Raw genomic sequence first — 25371 nt, forward strand, 5'->3', positions numbered from 1 at the left:
CCCATTTTCAGATCGACCTGTCGGTACTCGGTACATGGCTACAGTTAAATCCAAAAACAGAGATCACTATGTACTTAAAGTGTGGTGGCAAGATTCGTTTCGTCCCATGATCTTTTACATGAGAACGGTTATCCAGATAATTCATTGACAAACTTATTAAAAAAACTATTAAGTAATTATTCATTGCGGTATTAAACAAAATTAATAATTACTATGACATTCCAAAATAATAATAATTATAGATTACTAAAGTGTAATCCTTTGTAATTTTGCTTTGTTTTTAAAATGATATGTATTTTCATTATTATTAATGTGCCATTCATTCTTCTGTAAATACATAGTTATTAACCTAATTGTTTTTTTCTGTTTTCAGACGTTCTCTCGCTTATCATCGACTTTGGTTCAGGTAAAGATACTTTTTACATTAAATTTATTAGATAAGTAAATAATATAATATGTATATTTATTTATTATCTTAATTTTAAAGTTTTGACGTTATTGTCAGTATAGTAGATATGTACTAATTATTTTATTGAAAATAATCTTCACACATTGCACGAATCTTGTCATATAACATGTCATATTGTACGGAATAATTGGTTATTTATTTATTTATTATATTTATTACTTTACAAGAAAAATGCGTGTGTGTTAAATACGATTGGTTTAATTGTATTTATAGCAAAGTCAGTTCATTATTATATAGTTAATATCCTGTTTACACGTATTACATGGATTTACCGCTGGCAATACGTATTATCGCGGCCATTACAAAAAAAATGCACGTGTAAACACGTATTAGGTATGGTGCAAATTGCAAGATTGCATGCATGGATCAAAAACGTTCAGAAGCTTCTGAATTTTCACGCGAAAATTGGACTGCGATATCTGGTGATAGTGGCGAAACTGCCGGTAAAAAACGAATCACACGCGGAGACTCATTTTGAGGTTAACCGATTTTCAAGACAATATGTCAAATAGTATCATACAATTACAATATCGCGTCTCGCTTACTCTTGAAGAATGAAATTGGCAAGACAGTCGGCACTATTACGTGTAAATTGTCATTATCGCGATAGTTTAAAATACACACTATTGGTGCAAGTAAATCCATGGAAGTACGTGTACAGGCGCTGTAGTCTGTTAAATTAATTTAATAATGCTTGCTGAGACTTCATTTTTACCAAGTATAAATGAAGGAGTTGAAAATTTTCACTGCAATGGAAAATGGACAATAATTAATATACCGCCTCAAAATCAATAAAATTAAAATATTATTCTGTTTTGATTTTTTTATTTGAACGTGGAGCTGGAGCTATCCGCCAAAGGTTTGACCGTATGATTCAACAATTCGTTGTACGAAATGTACTATTGAGATAACTTCGACTCATATAATATATTATATTATATTATATATCTTGGAGCGGAAATGGTAATTTGCCAGTCAGACACTAATATTTAATTTTAACCCTTTGACAAAGCAGCAGGTTACTCAAAACGGTATGAATGCGAACATTTGGCACACATTTAGAAATACATAATCGTGTTGGGTGTATGTACTTATTTAACGAATAGGTACATAATATATTATTAGAAATAACCCAAATAGCATAATACCGAGTCAAACAAAATATTCGATCGATGATGGAGAACTTAATCTTAATAGTAGTTATTGGTTATAATAATTAATTACGATCCATTGCATAGCAATTCGTTTAAAGGTAAGCAGGTTGCCTTCGACAGAAACCTGTATTTTGTGAGATTTATTAAATAATATTCCCTTACTGTGAGGACAGATTTAATCGGTTTTAATGATGCATATGTGCATCTAGAAGTACACAGCAGGAATGGAAACAGTGGCGGCACGATATTTAAGATGTTGTTTTTCAAAGTGTGGTTAGACCCAGAGTGTGGACATAATAAGTTGAGCAAGTGATTAACATCCATGTCTCGTAAAACAAACGAAATCGGTTGAAACCTCTTCCAATTAAATAAAAACAATTCTCAATATACCCGAATATTAATATAGTGCAAGGATTCACAAAGTGTGTCCCGCGAAATTTATGTTAAATCTGTATTATTTTTTATTCTTCATAAATGGTATATCAAAAATTACATTTAAAATTAAATATCCTCTGGCAAGAATGAATGGTCAGACCAGTGTTGCCATATTTTTCTATGCTCATTATAGTACAAAGGCGTAAAAATTAAGTATTTCTAAAAAATATATAGTACAAGAACATTTTTCGTTTTGAATCCTTTAAAATTATAGTATTTTGTTATATTTGGCATAAAACTATAGTATTTTACATTTTTCGCGAAATCAAAATTATAGTATTGTACTATAATTATAGTACGGTTGGCATCACTGGGTCAGACCCTTTGATATGTGTGTATGCGGATGTGCGAAGTGAGGGCTTCAGAGTGAAAGATTCGACCTATTCAACAAATATTCGATATTGGAAATTTTTGTTATTTGGAATCATGTCAGAGACTCTTTTGAATGAATCTACCGAGGCTTCCAGTATTCTGCGATCAGAAAAATACTCCAGAATCATTCAATGTGTGTTGGATGAATGTTCTAAGCGCTTATTGAATTTTAAGAAACATCAAAATGAATTTTAATATTTTTCAAGACCCCTTTCCATGTAACCCGGACGCTGTTCCCGTAAATATGCAGTTTGAATTAATAGATTTGCAAGAGAACGTGGAAGCAAAAGCATCTTATCGTGATAAGAATTTAATTGAATTCCACTAAGGAATTTCACTTGAGGTTAGGGAATCCAATCCCGAGCCAAAATTCTGATCCCGGGATTTCGGGATTACAATTTGACAATCCCGGGATCCCGGGACTGGTCCCGGGATTGGCATTTTTTCCATTGTTATATATAAAAAATTTATATTTACAAATAACATTGATAAAATCGGTCAAAAATAAATCTAGTAAAATTTATACAATTTAAGATGTTTATTGTTAATATTGTATACGTTCAATCTTGGAAATACACAAGTTTAACGGAATAAATAATATTGTAATTTAAATAATAATGTGAATTTAATAGGAGATTGCTGTTTCTGATAGTAAAGACTTAATGAATGGATTAGCGAGATTTAAAATATTAAAGCAAATAATCATGGCGTACGTATGGTTTTTCCACTTCATAAATCTAATTAGTCAGACAAATATGAAACTGCCGTAAAACGTATGATATCATGGTGGAATTACTTTGTTAAAAGTGCGAAGCATTGTTTTTTTCCAATCTTTCCATTTTCAATAATTTACGTGAAAAAATAAAATAAATCGCCAACCTACACATGGGTATAAATCAAACTTCATTCAAACTCAGTTTATTTCTAATGTAGTTATTTTTTATTAAAAGTATTTTTTCTGTTATATTTTCGCTTTTATTTTATTTTCCATAAAAATTGATAAAAAAATCAATCCCGAAATCCCGGGATTATGTTTATCAATCCCGGGATTCATAGGTATCGAAAATAGCTCGGGATCCCGGGATTGGAATCCCTACTTGAGGTATATCCAAATATAGTTTTAACATGCTCATCAAACGGCTTCTTTATTTGAAAGAACCCATATTTGTGAAAAAAGATTTTCTATAATGTAATGAGCGTTAATAAATCAAACTTAAATTAAATTAACATACAACTATATCGTCATCATCTGTCGATTAAATAATTTATTATTTTTTTGCCTTATGTTTTTTAGAAACAGAAAATATTTACAGAAGAAACGGTGGCCCGCTAAATATTTTTGAATTCAAAACTGTCCTTTTGACGGAAAATTATGTGTAACAAGTAACCCTGATTTAGTGTATGGGGGAGGTTAATTCAAATACTAAATAATATATCATAATTTGAATTTAAATTTATCAGTGCCCGAAATGGAAAATTGTACGAATCGGAGCACTGCATAATTTTTCGAAAATATGAATACATATATATTTATTTATTTTTATGTGTATTTAATAATTCACAATTATCACGAATAATTATCCGTTGAATATAATAGTTCATTATATTTTATTATTATGTTTCTTAAATATTTTATATTTTTTAGTAGCAAGCACATAATTTAAATAATATTAACGGCACTGGATCAACGCGTGTGTAAATCGATCGGAAGCATTGATGATTTTATCGCTACACGCGTCGATAAAAGATCATGTTAGGTGACCATAGCCTCTCTATAGCAGGCATGTCCAACGCGTCGGCCGCATCATGGCCTACGTGAATTGTGTATAATAGTAAAATGCGTATACATTAACTTGTAATATAATATGATATCATTTAGATTTTAAACGGAAAGCATTAACGATTCCTATTTTTGTTTTCTTCTTAACTTGCAGCAGGAGTGAGAGAATGGGAAGGTGTGAATAGACGTATCTCCTCACCATCAAGCAGTAGGTTATTTATTTGCACAGTATCTAGTAGAATAGTTTGACGCAATGTCTCAAAGACAAAACTTTAGTGCAATGAGGACCCAAAAGAAAACCTAAACGACTGTCCTCGACAAAATACAATAAGCTTGTTCTAGTTGAGGGTTGGCAATGGGAGAGTCCTGATAGATCACTGCCAACTTGAAGTTAGACATGACTGGTATAATATAGTATTATAATGCGGCAAATTAAAACGGGTACCATTGACAAATTTCTTTTTGGCTATATGAGTCGCTTAGAATCATAACTCACATATTGCAATTTTGTCGTTTTTTAGTTAAATATGCCAAGTGATTCTAAATGAATTAATCTATATATCGAAAAATAGTTGAGTATTAAAAGTCAATTTAAACCATGTGAAAATCGTTGACAAAGTTCATTGTTGGTGTAATATGTCGTATATTTCAATGAATAGAGTTTTGTCACCAACGCCTTCCTAACCAATCGGGGAGCTCTATTTCTCATAATATGCTGTATGTCTGCAACGTTAGGAGTATTAGGTATATATATTTTAAAAAAAAAAGTTATTCGACTCTCTCACTCATTAATATTCTAGGGAGTTCAATACTGTTCTTCTAATTACAAAAAATAGTGCTCTGTTGGTTTTTAGCGATTATCTCAAAACTTGATTTTTGGAATATGTGAGTTATGATTCTAAGCGACTCATATGTAGTGTGTTAATTCATTGAATCGTTACTGTTATTAATAGTTAGACAGGTGATAAACATGTCAGTATACATGAGTTGTTAAACTTGTAACTGAGAAACTTATTCTTTCTCTGTTACATTTTGATAGATCGACAACACAATGTTCATTGTATTTCAAAGAAAATATCCATTAATCCCATAGTAGTTGGTAATATTTAGCCCCTAAAGCGGACATTACACGTTCAATTTGGATCGCGATCATGGATTAAACTGATTCGATCGTGATCCAAATTGAACATGCAATGCTTGCCATATAGACATGGCCTCCACATTCTGAAGCAAGTCCCCACGCTAGGATCTTTGGCGCCCCCCCCCTACCTATCGCTTAGGATAAAGGCAGTGTGACGCTCTACAGTAGCGTTTTCCAAATTATCGAGTATCGATACACAATTAAAAATTTTATCGCACAACCACATAATTTAAAATAATAACATTATTGAATGCAACTTTTTTTTACCCCTGTCAACCCCCACCCCCCCTCATATGCATATATACTGATAATAAAGTTGATAATATTCCACAGTTTTTGGCGTCACTATTTTTGTCTATTGAGCTGACTGCTCACAGATGCGTGAAAGAACTCCATTACACGTATTATTAATAAACAAACTTTTTTGTAAAGACCTTGCTAGCTTGAATTCTCAAACTGTCATATTCACGATTACGCAATAAAAAAAAACTACTGAATCATGCATTTGGTTTTTATAGGAATATATTTTGATGAAAAATGATTTTACGTGTATTTACCGGTGAAAGAGCTAAAAGCTAAAAAGGAATTGTTATAGTAGGTATTATGGTAGTCGCAGGTTGCGTGATGTTTTTTATGTTGCAATTTACCTTTTTAATAATCACGTAAAGACGGTTGTACTAATTCAGAAACATTTGCGGGCGTGCGCACAACAACTCACCAAAGTTTCATCGCAATCGGATGAATGGTATTGGAACCATACGAATAAAAGAAGATAGAATGAAGAAGAAGAAGAAGATGGTTTTTCTAATTCAGAAACCTCCGCGGGTGTGCACACAACAACTCACCAAAGTTTAATCGCAATCGGATGAATGGTATAGGGACGCATACGGGACAAACAGACAAACAAACATTAATTTTTATATAAAAAATGAACCAACAATATGTGTAATATGTATTCTTAATTCATCGAAAACATATAATTAAGAACAAAAAAGTGTGCACTATTTTGTCAAATCGCCCCTAACATACCAAAACTATTGTGGTTTGGTTTAGGCAAGGTTTAATTGATTTTTAAAAACTAACCAACATCGTCTGTAAATTGTAATCTCAGTTCAATCAAAACAAATGCGAATGACTGACAAATTTTAATGTGCACTATTTATGTCGGATCTTAACAGCCTATCCCCACCCTTCGTAACGGGTACCTTCTATTGTGCATGCGATGTAGAAGCGTTCTGCAAAGCTACTGAATAGCGCTTCTAGAAAAGGTAATCTGCAAGGGCCCTTGGTTTTTTTATAGCTAAAAATTATAATCAACATGGTAAGATAAGCTAGAGTCTGTATTCTATAAACTGGCGTACACGTCACACGGAAATTGTGTCTTAACGTTCAACTGTTTCAAGTTTTCAATGGTTGGGAACGAGATGGATGCTGAAGCGGGGGGGGGGGGGGGGACCGGCACGCCAGCTTATAGAAGACAGCTCTACCTAATAATGCATTGCACTCGCCACTCGGTGTGACGATCCAACAGTAACTTCATCAAGAAATAATAATTAATTAAATCCATGTATAAACTGACCATATCGAATGAAACACAATAAAAACATTGATTAGTTTCTGATGTCTATAATTTATTAATAGTAAGCCATTCAACCTTGTCGCAAAGATTGTCTATTGGATAATCTATTGCCGAATTATGTGATAAATTTGATAATGCTTTCCATTTTTATTGCAATTGATAGTATAATAAATAAACCTGTTTAACATTAGCTTAGAAAATTACCTCTATCAAAAATGGCCACGGTCGTATATTACGGACAAAATTAATATGGCCGACACGCCACACGCTTCGAGCCATTTTTTATTCACTTTGTATAGCTATTTCCGATTACATCATTCTACTTTTTTGGAAACAAAACAAGCGGCAGATGTAAGATGTCTTCAGTGCTATATCATTTTGATACCTATCCCTCGATGCGAACTCATACCTCAATTATTTGTTTATTAATGCCTCTGGATTACCTTCAAAATTCGACTAAATATCGGTAAATGCTTGGTTTTAGTTGAAACTGTCACGCACAAACTATTAAATTTTCTGATAATTTGTACGAATCTGAATAAAATATTATCTTTATTAAAAGTACTAGAAATAATGAACCCATTAATTATTTTGATGGCAGCTATTCAAAAACTGCTTACCAATACTTTACATTTTAATCGATTGACTTTCAGTATCATACGATACTAATAAATTAACTTCCAAGCGACACGCAAAATTAAATTCGTAGGCCCGTTTCAGACGGGACACCGGTGTCGCGCTCGATATAATATAGGAGGCCTTTGCATTCGAATAAAGGGGCCTTTGTATTAAGCCCATATTCCATTGGCAGATTGCGTCTGGCCCGATCGTCTGCCACGACTGTCAAACTCTATTCTCTATGTTTTTCAAGGATCGTGAGCGATCGGGTCGAAAGTGGAAAATTTTCTATTATCCGTCGTGCGATCCTTTCATTATCAAGCGAAGATTGCCGAAAGCGTACGAAAATAGCCGAATATGCGCCTGAGTCATGCAAACGGTCGTTCATTTCATTCTACTGGTCGATTTCAACTGACCAACTACAAGATGGCGAAAACTTAAAAAATATATATGGAGTATCACCGAGGACACAGTCCTCGTCGAATAAATACACGCCAAAGATATAGTGTGGAACGTAAAAAAATCCGCCATATTCAATGGCGATCACGCTGTTCTTCAGTTAGCCAACTTTTGACCCAGTGTTTTCGTTTACGGCGAGTCCTGACCGCCTGAGCCAGTTGAAATATAGCCATACTTGCTACAATAAATTAGTCTTTGGATTATTCGATTTCGATATTCGAATTACTCAATTGGTTTGGAGATTCAAGCTCGCCCAGTTATTCATGATGTAAATTAACAATAAGTATACAAACTTTCTATAAATGTCAAACGGCCGCATAAATTTTAACAGATCTGATGCTCGCTAGGTTTGACAGCTGACAGCTCAGTTTTGTTGACGTAAAATTGCGCGGGAATGCGTTCAGTGTAGCCACCAATCTACGAAATAATATCTAGTTTTCACTCAACCTATATTTAACACTAGTATTATTTTAACCAATCAAATCAAGGACCAACGAGATTGAATCGTTGCGTGTAATTGCAAATAGCTAGCGACAACGGTTGCCGTCGATCGTTCGATCGGGTTGGGTCTGTGCGTCTGCCAATGGAATATGGCCTTTATGTTTATGAACGCCGCAGAGCTAATGAGGCCCGTTTCAGACGGGAAAACGGGCCACGGTTTGATAATTCAAAATACTTACATATTTTGTTGATATAACCAAAATGACTACATACATTGAAACTTATTTTTACCAACATATTAATTAATTATTATTATACCAGCATCATCACTATGCGTTGTACCTACTCATAAACCACCGTTTCCAACCAGCGTTGCCAATTTTAACGTTTTTTTTGCCAGATCTAGCATTTTTCGATAGGCATCTAGCTAGCTTGCAAAAAACGCACATGGCTTATAGCGTTTTTAATAGCATTTTTTGATTCCTCCGTAGCTTTAAACGTGCTTAAAATACGCTAGATATTGTGTTTATTTCTTATACATATCAGATAGGTACATACTTAATGCAGGTAGGTCGGTAGGTACCTATTTTAGTAGCGTGAGAAATAAAACAACATAATTTAACACGTACAAACAATAAGAGCATTCATGGCATTATAGTGAAATGGTATCATTATAATTTAATGTGTGCTGTTTAATGAATGTTTGACGATTAATTTTATTTTCAGAAAAATTTGCATTTTTCCTGCCAAATGGATTGTTTTCGTATCCCGTCTGGCATGTTTTTGTCATCGACAGCTAGCAACACTGTTTCCAACATTTCAAAAGTGCAACAAAGTAATAAGTATTATTTGTTTCCCTTTGCGTATAGGATTTTAAAATCAAAACCTCTCATGCCAAGAGGTGTCAAAAAATAAATATATTCTTTTCGGTATGGCTGGCTGCACAAAACGGTTTTAAGTTGTGAGAAAATTTTAATAATAGTAAAAAGGTCAATTTGTCTGACACGGCTTTGATGCGATGATTGCTGACTGAAATAATGACGTATATTTTCATCAAAACGTGTGGCCCAAATTGTATATTTGTGAACTTGTGGATACCTATTACAAAACCACAGACACTCAAATTGAAAAAAAAAAGACATAGAAATTCGTTCTTAACAGTGCAGTGTCTATAAAAATAACATTTTCATTCCTAAAGGGATCACAGCAATGGGCTTCCACGGAATGGTAGTTATATTAATGTATTTTTTACGAGGAATGGACGTTGGTCAAAAGCCCAACCCACTGGGTATTAATCTGCTTTAGGCTTTGAAAAATAATACGTGAAATAAGTACTCAAGGTTTTAAAGGCTGACGCTGTCATCCATTGTGTCATGTCATAATATACGGAGAATAATAAAATACCAATAATCATAAACAATTTTCCCAATAAATAAATATTTTTACCATGTATCTACCTACATTCTATGTAGAAGCAGAATTAAATAATGTTGTCTTGATTCGTTGAAAACAGATGTTTGCACACATGAATATAGTTGTACGACATGTTAGTTCAGATAGGGGTGTGCAACAGTAATAATCGTATATTCGTATACTTACCAATATTTGCAGAGTCTTGCATTTCACAATACAATGGATAGTTTTTTTTTTTAATAAAATGTAATGGAGAATGACCTAGGTACCTGACCCAAATGATTTTTCATCTAAGTATTTTTATAGCAAGACCAGCGCATCTATTCTATACACAAAACTACTATCGGCAGCTATCGACGGTAGTTTTTTTATATTTTTATAATTGTTGCAATACCTAAGTGCTATGTTTTAACAGCACCTCTTTTGGCTGTGGTAAATTTTAAAGCGAGATGGACAGACAGTTTTGACAGTTTAGACGCTAACTTATTGTGACACTAACAATTGTAATACTTCAATACAAACATGAAAAACTACCCTCGATAGCTGCCGATAGCAGTCTTATGTGTAAAATAGATGCGCTTACACGCTATGTAAAAATCATGAACGTTTACTAAGTACTTATATCGTGTAACATTATAAATTACTTTTGAAATAAATTTATGAGAAAAAAATTACGTGGAAACCATTTTCCTCAATAATTTTCTGTTGAGGGCTGGTTATCTTATATATTAACCAATTAATTCGACAAGTGGAGTATGTTGGGTATTGATGTTATGGCTGCTTTAATATTTCTTTATTTAAAAGCTTTTTACACGTGTCACGCTGGCTTCCTGTGGAAAATTTTTATTCAATTTCCTGAGGGGTTTCTCCTGCTGAAATTTTTAGCGTTTTTATTTCCTTTCTTTAAATAAACAGCGACATTTCTTAGATGCTTCAATCGAAACCAAAAAAACAATGAATGAATTAGTTTCATTACGGCTCAATAATATTATATGAATTGAGTGTATATATTATTATGCACGATATCTCACGGTTTCATTGATAACGATTTTTCGTCTACCAAATTCATCGGTTTTAGGAATTTTCATTGAATTTTCGATTTGATAAATGCAATTTTAATGCATTAATATCATTGATTTTACGCCTTTAATTATTCTCTTATCATCAATAATTATAATTATCCAGATGCGTTTGATAAAGATTTGATTTATTGCTCATTGTTTCACACTTCTTTCAAACGGATATTGTCGTCTAAGAATGCCATACGTAATATCATAGTTTGTTTTATAATATACTTAATCAAAATAGCTGTTCAATTCAGTTTAAATTCAACGTTAGATAAAGACACATCGACTGCATTCACTATATCAAACTATACTGTAACAAGTTATTGTCTAAAATACAATCTGCTATATATATAATATTAATTAGCTTCTAATAAAATCAGTTTAAATATAAAAGGTGTTTGAAAATGACCCCGCCCTTCCATGACATAATTACCATTCAGTTTTACGGATTTTTCATCAGCTAAGAATATTTTTTTGTTACTCGTAATAGGGTGATTCGAATTACTGATTAGGTACACGATTATTACCACATTACATTTTGTTTTATTCAGGGCTTGAAATGGACCGGAGCGCACCGGAACGCCGTTCCTGTATGTGAAATCGGTAAAATTATCGCTCCGTCTCGTGGAAAAAATAACTTGACCGTCTGAGCTAGATAGACCATATATTAGAAAATCTAATACACTTATATTTATAAAGTACGCATAAAATTTGATAATTATGTAAATATCTTAAGAAAACTGTCGAGCGCTCCGGTTCGAAAACTTTTCCATTTCGAGCGCTGGTTTTATTTACATCGACGTAATCAATAATTCGTAGTATGTACTATGTCGGAATGTTTTCATAATATCGGCATAATTTTTTTATTCCGACCGAGGCTTATAGGCTATATAAAAAAACTGCCCTAGTTATCCAGAATACAACAAAGTAGGTATATGCACGCTATGCCAAGTTGTGATTTATTACTGGTTGCATTGTATGCTTAACCCCTTCAAAGTGTCCTAACTTCAACACGAATGGTTTTCGTTTCAATAATAATTATTATCTATGATCAGATCTACTTTATGGTTATACGGTGACTGAAATACTTACATACGTAGGTACATATTTGAATAAATAACTCAAAATCTCAATGTACTTAATTTAATGTAACTATGTATTATTTTACTACATTTGTCGAAGGTCAATGAATTGTCTAAAGCAGCGTCTTTCAATATTTTTCTCAGCACATATAATCACATACACTACTTTGCGACAATCAGGTTACATTGAGTGGAGTGGTCATGCCATTCAACGTCACAAATAAAACATGACGTATATTTCAAGCATTCTGAAAACTAATTGATGTACCTATATTACATATTATAAAATCATTATAATACTTTCTACCATTTGACCTTATAGAACTACTAAGTAGTTAGTAGATGACGAGGTATGGATGATTTAAAATATAAATTAAGTATGAATAATTACAAGATAAAAAGAACTTTTTATGTACAACGTTTTTAAATTTTCTGTTGAATCATATAAACTTGACTTGACTAGCATAAACGATCAAAAAATTTTGTACTTGATAGAAATAATACTGAAATGTCATTTTGACAAGTCATATTGATTTCCATAGTAACGCGGGTATACCTATATTAATAATTTAGTTGCTAGGACCCCATACAATAATGGTGTCGAAATAACTTTTCATACGAAACAGAATTAACTGAAAATGAATTCAATTCTACTTAAAGATGGCTAAAAGTATTAAAAAATGCATTGGCATCGTGTTCTGATATATTCTAAAAGTTTCAAATGTCTAGCTAGTCGGGAAGTTAGTTAAAAATCGATTGCAAGATTTGTACCGGACAAAAAACCACCGGACAAATAAGAATACGAGCTAAGAAAAACGTAAAAAATAATAATACTTTTAACCAATGTTTAATCCACGTGTTCAAGATTCATTGAAGTAAAGAGTTTTAACCCATTTTGATTGTACGTAGGTACCTACATACTTTCTCATAAAATAATTAGTACCACGCAGTACCAAAAGTACTTTTTTTTTAATAACACAAATTGAGAGATTGTATTACTATAATATAGGAAATAATATGTGTTTATGTATTACCACCCTTAATAATGATTGAAAACGTTTTTAGTATCATTGAATTAAAATCTATAACCTTACATATTATCATTAAAAACACTGACTGCGTTATTTGTAAATGAAATAATACAATATACACCTGCTGTTAATAAATTAATGTTTTACTTCGGTTATTAAATTAAATCTCAGATCGCCAGTGTTTTAACCTTGCTATAAATATAAATGATTACGCGTGTGCAAAATGACTTGCAGATTATTTAAACGTTAGTCAGTAACCGCTTTTCAACTTCCTTTCATTTACAAAAACCCCATCTGCATAAAAGAAAGTTCTTCTCCCAACATATTTGTTTGGCCTAATGAGAAATCAATGTGGGTTAAGCTGAAAGGATTAGGTTACAAAAATATATGTTATTAAATAAAGCCACTTTCTTAATTTCATTTCATGAAAGTAATTATTTATAATACTTAATATTGGTACGTCACTGTGAACAGTGGGATAGAAAAAGCTTGCATGTGGAAAATTAACAAAAAAAGCGCTACGCGTAGTTAGGCAGTCATGTCACTTGCTTGTTCATGTTTGACACATTTTAATAAAGCTAATGCACCGGACTTGAAACGGTAATAATAATCCTTTAAGTTCTCCAAAGTTACTGTTCATTTTGTGAGTGCATTGATGTTTAGTTGCCATCCTGGGGCTAATATTCCCCTTCTATATGCGTTTTAGTATCTATGGGTATATTCCCTTTTGTCTAAATAAAATTTAATATTTAAACACAATACATTATACTGCAGATGCGCCCTCACGACAGGAAGACATATATCAATGAAAAATTGTCGTTACTGAACAGTTATTTAACGTTTACCTGTACTATTAAACGTAACTATAATTTACACAAATTATTTAAATTGATATACTCTAACATTCGTGTGTATTTGAATAACGTGAAAAACTAGCGATATCTATAATAATATAGTGGTTACGTGTAGAATGTCTGGAATTATTGTTCATGATTCCTAACTCAGAGGTGAAAACAGATAACGTCGCACTGGTGGGTCAATAACAATAAAGATTCAGAAATCCCCATACAAATAAATGGTTTTGAAAGTGAATTAAAACATTTAATACATGAGTCCAAAACATCAGAAAATAGGAGTATGTTGAACTAAAAGAGTACCTAACCATTGCTCACTGAATCAATATAATGTATGATTATGGTTACCGTTGAATAAGTTAAAAAATAGATTTTAAATGTAAACACAGCATAGATACGTTATCGTCGCATATGAAGGGTGTTTCTTTGCGTATTAAAGCTTATTTTTATTTAAGGCGAAGTCGTTACCTACCAGAGACACCTAGTGGAAAAATATGAAGTTTGTAATTTGTGACATTTTTTTGATAATTTACAATTTCAACTGTATTAATTATAAATAATAAATATGCTACTGAAAACATTAAAAAGAAAAATATTTTTTTATTTTAAGTGAAAGATAAACGTATAATTTAAAAAAAATGTTATAAAATGTGAATTTGTTAAAGGGTCCCATTTACATATTATTTTATGGTCATATTTATTATTAAAATTTAGTTTATTAGTTTCTTCAGTTTTCTAAATTTTATTGAAGAGATTTTTGACAAATTCATAGTTTTAATATTTTTTATGCATGTTAAAAAAACATCGATTTTTATAAAAAATATAAATGGGTATAACGTGAAATCCTTTTTATTTATATCAAATCTTGATTAGATATAGTCCCAATACTAAAGCTCGATAAAATCACTCAATATTAAAACGAATAAACATGATTTTGTTTTTATAAAACTGTTTTAACGGACAGCTCCTCATCCGTCTTAGTCTGTTATATCGAGGTTCTACTGTCTACTCCAGTGGTTTCCAAAGTTTATGTTACTACGCCTCCCTTTAAAAAAAATCTAATCTTGGCTCCAATATTTTATGAACGCCTTCACTTCGTCTTTTTAAATCAGTGAATGCATTAGTGGTCCTTGCATTGATTTATTCACTCATTTTTTTTTAATTTCAACTAAATAGACGATTTTAACAACAAAATTATCGTTCCTAAACAAATTTGCCTCAAATTTCAACATTATGATTTGACCCTTTTATTTAATTTTTACACGAGATAGCCAGCGCGCTTCACAATATACTGTAGAAGTGAGGTATTATAAAATTAGTCTCCATATTTTCAGACAGGTTTGCAAACAATCTTTTATACTTATAGGATTGTTTTATGTAGTTTATATTTAGCGGCCGTTTTATAAAATAAGTGTTTGCAAACTGCAAACCCGTGGCTACATTAATTGTGTGAAACTTTTCGCGCCTCCCTTCGCAACACTCCGCGCCTCCCAGTTTGGAAATCGCTGGTCTATACTATTGTTATTTCGATAACCAGGAATAAAGAGTTAAATCACAATTATTTTGTATTCGTATTTTAATAAATGAGTAAATATTTTCAGTATATCGTAGGATATATCAGATGAAAATCATTTGACAGTTAATCCCGGTGGTTGTAGGTTGTGTTCGATTCACTTTCATGGTCGGTCACCTATAATCAAAAAATATTATTTCACCATATTAGACCACCATCAAGCAATTACGAAAGTAAGAGCGCCATGTTCAATTGAAATTTAAAATTATTGGGCTCACTGTAGTCATTAAAAACTCATCATTTTTTTCTCAGTAATTTACGCATTGTTATTGCGCTAGTGGCTAGCAAGTTACATTTTTTATTTTAGAAAAAAATGGTTATTGTTATTAGTAATTACATTCTTGAATTTAATATAACATGGCTTCAGTAAATTGTTACGAAATCATATTTCTTCATTAGCACTTTCCGTTGTTAAAAAGTGGTGTCGAAACCAAAGCCTAATATCGTCTCTGTTCTGGCAGAACACACTAACTGGAGAATACTAGTTTTGAGTAATTTGACTTTGAAGTTGTTAAAGTGTTTGAAATAATGGTCTATCATGTGAGTTTATTAAGTAATCGTAAAAAGGGTGACTTTAAAATAAAGACTGTTTATTTATTAAGAAGGTTTCCAGACGGTAAAGTTTGAAATAAGGAACATTTTGGTACTAACTCAATATGTCATTTTTTCGAATTAGTGTTTTCTGCCAGAACAGTGACGATATGAAAATTAGTAGCAGATGATTTCGTATTTCAGATTCATTCGTAGCTAATTATTTACCAGGATTACATTGAGCTAATAAAAAAAGCCGAGCATTTATATTACAAACGTGAAACAATGTTTTATCATCCATTTTAGATAAACATTCATTTAATTAAAACAATGTTATGAATGAACTATTAGATTATTTCAAGTTTGTATTAATTATTCATTTTAAATTGTGCCGTTTGCACACCTACGACATTCTTGACAATTTTAACTTAATTATCGGGGAACCCAAAATAGAAAATATCGGTCTACGAGTATGTAACCAAAACAGGGCGTACAGTGCTACTAACGTAAACAATATAAATATATTATATACTTATACAATAATTATCATAGTTCAGCCATACTAAATACGTTTTGGAAGTGTTTTGATGCAAAACCTTCATTTCAAGGCAGGCCAACTTGAGACATTCTTAAAACGTGGTTGAGCCAGGTCCAAACGTCGCTTCTTCACCATCCATTTGACAAGAGGCTTCGCGGTCTGCTTACTTATCTCATGGTAATTTTACCTAGTAATCACCCAGTATCCGCTGGAAGCGTCTGTTTTTCCTGATCAGTTATAGGTACGGTTCGATTCCCGGTTCGGCAACATCTTTTTTTTTAATAAAATATCTATTTTGTGCATGTTGTCTTTCTAATGAAATATCTTCTATATACATACAACTAAAATATAATATGTTATGTTCAGTAAATTGTAACAGTAAAACACTTAGGATTAAACAAAATTCAAATTTAAGTACGGTACCTACATATGGCTGTCCATACTCACGATGGCCGGGTGAGTACAGCGTCGGTTTATACTGTCATGGGTCCCGGTTTCCACGTCCCGGGTCTTCAAATTCACGTGTAGTTTTTTTCAACGATGTTTGAATCCAGAGTATAGACATAATGCTAATGCAGCCTCCATAGTGTGAAGGCTAATGATCCTCTTAGGATCGAATATGGTTAAAAAAAAAAAAAGACTTTTTTCTATTACCTGCCACAGCCTACTTTCCTTCAACAGACACTCTTCGCCACTGTTTCATGGAAGGTAAATATTTTTTCAGCACAAACATTTTTTCTGCGATTCTACACACCGATAGAGAGAACTTTGTACGGCTGGTGAAAACCATCCCCCGTATTTTATTTTATTTTGATCTCACCCCTATTAGGTTAGGTTGCTAACGGCGGTGATAATCATCACTGACAACACTCTCCAATATCTCGATGTGCTAACTGATTGATAATGCATTTGTGAACGTTGGCTGTAAAATTACATCATTTGTAATCGATGTAATATGTAAACAAACATGTCAAAGATTAATTACCGTGACGGGAGATCTCATCCAACGCGTGCGCCATGGGAATTTACATTTTGCCTATCTACATTATTATGCGATTGATAATAATTGTTTTATTATCTGATTGTGGAGGCCAAAACACAAAGGGCCTCTCTATAGAAATGATTGCATTGTACCTACATAGTACTTACTAATGATGACGCATTCATGCAAGTGTTGTAGGTAGTAAAAATTCGAAAATCAAAAAAATACTGATTTAAAAAAAGCTGTAGGCCTGCAACACTGCAGGCAGGCCTGTGTGGTGGTTAGTTTGCTAATTGTATCAGTGGTGATATAAAAAAAAAAAAATTGTCATCAAAATATTTATTACACAAATTATGACATATTTTACCTATTACCACCACGATAACCGAGCGGCTTACGCATCTGCTTATAATGTCGTGGGTACCAGGTTTGAATCCTTGGTTTGACAAATACACAATATTGTTTTTGAATTTATGTTTGGAGTCAAAGTATGGACCTACTTAATAGGATGAGCGAGTGGCTCTAACATCCATTTCTCATAGAGACAAAATCTGTTATTACAAGCCTCTTCTTATGATCCTATTAGAATCAGACATGGTCAAAAGAAGAAAAAAATTTCACGTTCTGAAATAATATAATGCAAAGCAGCTTGAAATGATCGATATTATATTTATTGATAGCGCGTCGGCTTATAATATAATGCCTTGGATCTAAAGTTCGAATCCTGGGTCTGGCAAAAACATATATTGTTTTTCAATTTGTGTTTGGAGTCAGAGTATGGATCTATCCAATAGGTTTAGCAATTGGCTAACATCCATAAAGACAAATCTGTTAATAGAAACCCCCACACCGTAGAGGCCCATATGATACTATTAAGATTAGACATGGTCAAAAAATAAGAAATAGAAGAAAATTGCGACTTTTTTACTATCCGTGGAACACGCTTAAGAAACAAATTGTTTTTTCTTGAAATATTGTACCTTTATGTTTTTCAACACTTGACACAATATGATTGTTATACAACGACGTGAGAGGATTCAGTTTTTTGTATAAGCGTGTGCAATTATCTCATGATTTGAGTCCAGTAGTATAAGATATTTTGAAAACATTTAAGAGCGTACTTCAGTGAAACGGCAAATAATTTACAACAGTAGGTGCGACGAAATTTCTCACTAGTCGCCAATCGGAGACCGACCGTCGAGGTGTCCGCACGTCGATTTGTTTTGCCATGGCGTCGGATGAAAATATTCTTAAATCGTGTAAAGATGACTAAAAAACTTTACGTATATATCTATATATCTACTTAAAAAAGAAAACATGTCAATGAATATACTATTATTATTAGTAATATAACAATAAACATAACATTAAATGGACGCATGTTGGATTTTTATGACAAATTATATTTCGTTCGGCACGCGTCATTTGCACAATCCGCGCATCGCCTAGCCACGATTAGAGTTGGGTTACGGTAAATTTTCGAGATTTTCCATCCCGAATGTCGAGAATTTAAATTTTTAACATTTCGGGAATTCCCGGATCTCGAGAATCTTTTCTCGGTATTCGGGATTTCTTTATTATCAAATATTAATTGAAAAAACGATTTTCTATACGAAAAAAGTGGACAGAAAACACAAAACGTTCAAAGACTGATCGGGGCATTTAACACAATTAACCCAACGTCGACTCAAAATGAGGGAATCATCAGGGAATTTTGTGTCTCAAAAGCCGTACGTGATTGTTTGACGCAGCGATTGACAGTTTGTGTAATTTGATATTCCATTTTAATAAGTAATGTTTTGAATTATCTTTGTTTTCCTACTTGTATTTTGTTTGTCTTATGTAAATAAAGAAAATCATATTTTTTTGGAATTTGTCTGTTTTTACACTGATTTTAGGATTTTTACAGGTTTTTTTTTTAATTTCCCGATATCTCGAGAATTCTTTTCTGAAAATCCCGAATCTCAAGAATTCAAAATTTCATAATTTCGGGAAATCCCGAATCTCGAGATTGAGATTTTCTCGGGAAATACCCAACTCTAGCCACTATCTTTTTAGGCCATGCCTCAACTGAAGTATAGCCTTAAGTAGTTGTAATGAATGTCCAATATTCACTATTATAAAATGTATCACAATTATTCACCTCGCTTCTGATTTTCTGCACGCTACTCTTTTGCGTGTAGGTAGGTGTTCTAGGTACTTACCCTTACCTACGGGAATTACAATTTGTACTGCAATGAATGTCCGCTGATTGAATGAAAATGAATTTGACAAAACACAACTGGGAAGTAACGCCAGAACCGTAATAGAATTATGATACCATTCAATTTGTGGTGGAAGTTGTAAATTCGCTCGAGCGGAACTCCGGAAACTTTTTTCTTCGCCAATTGAAAACAAATTCACTCAATTTAACCGCAGTGTTTTATAGTTTGTTTGCATTAAACAAATACAAAAGATTTATTTTTATTATATTACGACTTGGCCGTTCACTTCACCAACAGTTTATAACCATTTTACTTATATAATACTGCTTACTTACATTATACTGCTCTCCGTAAATAAATTAATAAAATATCAGTTTAGTGATATCACAGCTGTCAATAATTTATTATTGTAGGTTGGAAAGACAATAATGTATTAATTATAAAAATAAAACACACTTATTACTAATTATACCATATAATTTAATAACAATTTTGACAGTTGAGAATGCACACGATGGACGAATGGTGCATGTCTGGTTATGAAGTCATGTATTCGAATTCCAGGTCTGACAAATTCACATGTTGTAATATGTCTCCGGAGCCACAGCATCATTGACCTAATAAATTTAGGCTAATATCCATTTTTCGTTGATTTTTTATTTATTAAAAAATCTCTTTAATTATTATATTTTGTTTTCTTTTAATTTAACATGTCAACGTTTTCATGTGCCTACCTATATATTAGTGGTTCCATGTTAAATAGATTTTTTTCTGAGTTTCTGCTGGGCTGTTTCTATAACTTCTATTACAATTTAGCATTTGTACAGTTTCTATAATTTAATATTTCTCTAACACAAAGTTTAACGATTATAATAACCAACCCTATATTTTTTGTAATATTTTCAAGATATAAGTTTGTCACTTTAATGATATTAACCGTCAATTTTTTTGTTTAAAAGCTGTTTGCTGATAATCTCCCTCGCAGCAAATGAAACCGGTCCTGGTCGTTGGTTGATTTAGTACAATATAGTATTTTATTTAGTATGTGTACATTGTATATAAACAATGTAATAAACAATGGGAAATAATTTCATCCATCTACTTGTTGGGGTCATTAAAATGTAGAAATTTGGATTACTTCCACCTTCTTGTACACATTAGTTACATGATTTGTGATCTTCTTTAAACTATTTTAATTTATTTGTTAACATGTAATTGAAGTAAACATCGTTAGTGAATTATAATATACCTAGCACTTGAATAATACTTTCCTATAATATCTCTGGAATCGTCACACGAATTGATAAGTGTTGAATTGGTGTGCGGTAGAGCCAAGCAGTAACGGGAACCACTGGTTTAATTCACTTTGCTGGAATCATTTTAAACACATAATATACCTAGCACTTGAATAATACTTTCCTATAATATCTCTGGAATCGTCACACGAATTGATAAGTGTTGAATTGGTGTGCGGTAGAGCCAAGCAGTAACGGGAACCACTGGTTTAATTCACTTTGCTGGAATCATTTTAAACACTATGTACGTAAAGTTAATATAAATAATATGATTATGTTTCGAATGATGGCAGACGCGCGTGTCACAAAAACTGGATACTTAACTGGTTCGGTGCAATGATTTAATGAAATCCTTGTATGGATGTATAACCACTCTGAGCACTAGCGTAACAGGGGAGGTATGTAGGGGTCAATTTCGATTTATAAGCTGAAGATAGTATTCCATTATTATAGAATCCATAACTCTATTACTCCATATTTTAGTTGTCTAACTTGATTGATGTATAAAAGTGTTATTTCAAACATGCAGATTAGGTACATAATTGTATTCACAACCACAATAATATAAACTATTATATTATACCAACATACAGAATCAGCACCTGACTGCATCATACGTTTTAACAATATTTCTTTCTACCTTTTTTTTTAGAATTATTAATAACCATGTCCTTGCTTTTTCGTACGAGGTGGTTGTAAGTAATTTTTGAACAATCACAAACACACAGGCTTTGGTAAAAACACATAAATATTGTGTCCTCACCGGATTCAAACCAAAAACTCTCGGATGGAAGGCCACGCACTGCACCACGAGAGCCACCCTTTTTTCTTTCTATTGAGACTATTACTATAATAAAGATGTTTACCTATAAATACTGGATTCGCTGCATTGTGACTAACTTTTCCGTAACCAAAATGTAATAGAAATAAACCCTTTTATTAAATAGATATATCATATATCCAAAATACATAGAAAATTGTAGCAAAGAAGGGAATTTTCATCCACTTTCATAACAAATTACGATCTTTGCATTGAACAAATTTGCCTTTGTTCATCTTTAGGTGCCCATCATACAATAATAATTTATCAACGTTAATAAAAATATAAGTAAGTGTTCCATGAAACTTTTATGAGACGAAATGTTAATCTCTCAGTATTTATTTCAACAATACTAAATAAATTAAACACAAGAAATTTGTTTCTTTAATGTTGTTTGTCCTCAGGGAAAGTATTTTTATATTAGCGAATTTATATTGCATCCTCCACTAAATATTTCCGGTTGCGCCTTTCCCACATTGATACCACTTTCGTTCCGTTACATCCCGCATCCTTTGTTCCGTGACATTCACCTTTCGTCGCTATCTGCGGCGGCGAGCGACATCAACAATCCTCATAAATAAATGTCGCATTCACAATCACAAGAACTTGCCGACGAGACGGCGAAGAGAAGAGGTATGTCCGGTCCTCCAACGTCCGAAGATGGTTGGCGTTTACTACTTGCAGATTCCTCCACGACTTTTTTAAGTTCTTTCGTCCCCGAAGTACATGATGTGTTTCGCAAGACATTTTGCAATTTCAATAATAATAATATTATGAAACTGTTCTGTTTAGTAACCGCATCCCGCTATTAAAATACAATAAACTATAGGTAACATACGGTTATACTAAAATGAATGTCCTATTTATCTTATTTCACTCTTCTAAATTCCACGTACTTGAGCCGAACTTCATGCTGGTTTTAGGAAGGTCTATTTTGCGGTCTTTCCGTTATATAAACATTACATAAATTCTTGGTTATAGATCTCAATAAACAATGAATGTAATACCAAAAATCCTTATTTGTAAAACCGTTTTTCAAACGGCATTTTCCTATTGAAAGGAAATCAAACTACTTACTTTACCCTGTTGCGCTACATCGTCGCGCCACTTCCCTCGGTTCATAGCCACGTTTTGCGCTTCCCTGCATCGCATGCATCGCTTTTGTAGTACCGCTGCATAGTGAGGGAAGGTCGGTCGACGGAATCCTTGAGGCTGTGCTACAGGGGTACGAAGTCACGTCATTTTCTATGTGGAATATTAAAATAACTCCTACATTATTTTGAATCACGTCGATTGCTAACTCTTTCTTTGTTTATATTAAAATCACGCCAATATTATATAAACAACGACAACTAATTTAAATATAACTTAATATTAAGGAAACCCCTGGTTCAATTGACCCGTCTCTTCGTATTTATTTTCAATATTATTATTAGGTTTTTCGATTGAACTGATCATAATACCTGTAAGCTTTCGTTAAAATACAATGACAGCTTTTAACACTACAACAACAAGTGATGTTCAAACCAATTATCTGTGGAAGCTTTTGAGGAGACGGTACCTTCTTTCTACTAACTAACTAGGAAACTGAATAATTTTGCAATGGACAAAACGCTAAACTATTAAAAATCAAATTAGTATTATTTTACCATAATTAATATGAGATACCTGCTTAATTATTTTACTCTTGGATATGTAATATATATTATCTACCTGTAGTCATTATTATGATTGTTATTTTAGAATCCTTACCTATTGTTATATGAAGTTCATTGTTAATTAATGCCATTCTGTAAAATGGTTATTTAATTTAATAATAAATTTGCTTTATATAATAAGTTTAATAATTAATTAAATAACTATAGTTAATATAATTATATAATAAGTTTACTATGCATTTTCTTCATGGCTACAGGGTGGCATATGCAACTCAGTAGGAGTTCGTTAAAATGGCGTATTGATGACCATCTCGCTTTAGGTCAGTAATTCCTACCTACTCCTATATTTCCTACCAGAGTACCTAGCGGGTGTGGAGTAACAGGCAACTGATCTTAAGTGTGGAAGAATATGGGATAAACTCAAACACGTGTCAAGAATACGTCATTCTTGTCCTTAACAACTGCTCTCGGTTTATGCACTGACGCTCATTCATTATTAGTATATTTGAAGGTTGCAACAAACACTATTGCACGTCTATAATGTGTGGTTCATTTTCGTAGGACACTCACACATTCTAAACCCTGCGTTAAAATGTATATATATATAGCCTTTTGGAATTATTATATTTATTAATCCGTTTTGTGGATGTACATATCTTCAGCTTACTATTAAAACCTCGTAAGTCTGTTTGAGAAGAATATTGAGGAAAGGGAAAAAACGTAATAAAAACAATATTTTAAACTCCTCTAATCGATGAATCTGCCAACACTGATTGTGACATACGAGGTTTTAATTCCATGTTTGAAACCACGAGACTTACGAGTTTTTTTTTTAAATTTGTCGATAGATGGACGGCATACTACTCTGGATAACTGAGGTTTTGATATTACCTATTTAAAATATTTCTTTTTTTAATTTTGTCTAACGAACTTCATTTTTCCATAATATCGGACTTACGAGGTTTTAATAGTAAGGTGACTATATATATTTTTAGTTTAGACAATAATATGTTCATTGTATTTCCGAAGTTCTATCAAATGCCATTATATTTACAAACTGCATAATATGTACACTACTGTTTGTATATTATATTGAAAGTAAGTAAAACAAGTTTTTATTTTTCAAATTGCAGGTGGACCCGCACAGCAAGCATTGCAGCCGACAAACTTCCCAGCATGGAAAGATAGCCATCCGCGGGCTGAGCTCGATAACCTGAGTTCATCACCCATTCATACTCAAAAGAAGCGAGACCATAGACACATAGTCATAGAGTAGAGCAGTTTCGACGCTGACGTTTTCAATTATTCTATTGAATCAATGAAGAAAAGAAAATCTTGCAAAAATGGTGTCAATTAATAAAAACCTCGTGACACTGAAATGCGTATTATTTATATTTTTTGCGGGTAAGCAAAATATTATTTGATTAATTTTATTAATTTCTATATTTTTAACAATTTCAACTTAGGTATAATTATCTAATTTTCAAAATGTATCCTTAAATATTAAAACCCTTCTTAATTTGGATATTTTATAAAATGTCATGGAACCTTATCTGGATTTCACACTTGTGCCTATACCGAACTAAATTATTTTATTTATTCTTCATATGGTCATTATAGGACAAAAATATGTTAACACCATAATAAAATAATGTCTTTGTAGATGTGTTTTCGTGTTTTATGCCAGGGATGGCAAATATGATTTGTTCGGCGTGCCAAAATAGAGCCGATTTTTTGAAAATTCGTGGCCCTTCCATTTCTTTTTATGTGTAGGTACACATGATATAATCTAAATCATATTTATTGAATATAAAAAAAAACAATTCGGTACACTGGTAACTATATTGTTTATTGAATACATACATAAAAAATGAT

The 25371-nt window shown here is 32.5% G+C and overlaps 1 protein-coding gene across 1 annotated transcript in view; it reads left to right on the forward strand.

Annotated features, from left to right (window-relative positions):
- The window catches only part of SP1173 (major facilitator superfamily domain-containing protein SP1173), a 199695-nt gene that overhangs the window by 150110 nt on the left and 24214 nt on the right, over nucleotides 1-25371 (forward strand). Inside the window, exons 4-5 of the mRNA XM_085958744.1 lie at nucleotides 374-406; nucleotides 24630-24900. Coding sequence (XP_085814870.1) covers nucleotides 24840-24900 — 61 coding nt within the window. The 5' untranslated portion in view covers nucleotides 374-406; nucleotides 24630-24839. The remainder of the gene's footprint in view (nucleotides 1-373; nucleotides 407-24629; nucleotides 24901-25371) is intronic.

Source organism: Rhyacophila brunnea, unplaced genomic scaffold (assembly GCF_057557595.1).
Source record: "Rhyacophila brunnea isolate RB1 unplaced genomic scaffold, BYU_Rbru_1.0 scaffold_8, whole genome shotgun sequence".
NCBI lineage: Eukaryota > Metazoa > Arthropoda > Insecta > Trichoptera > Rhyacophilidae > Rhyacophila > Rhyacophila brunnea.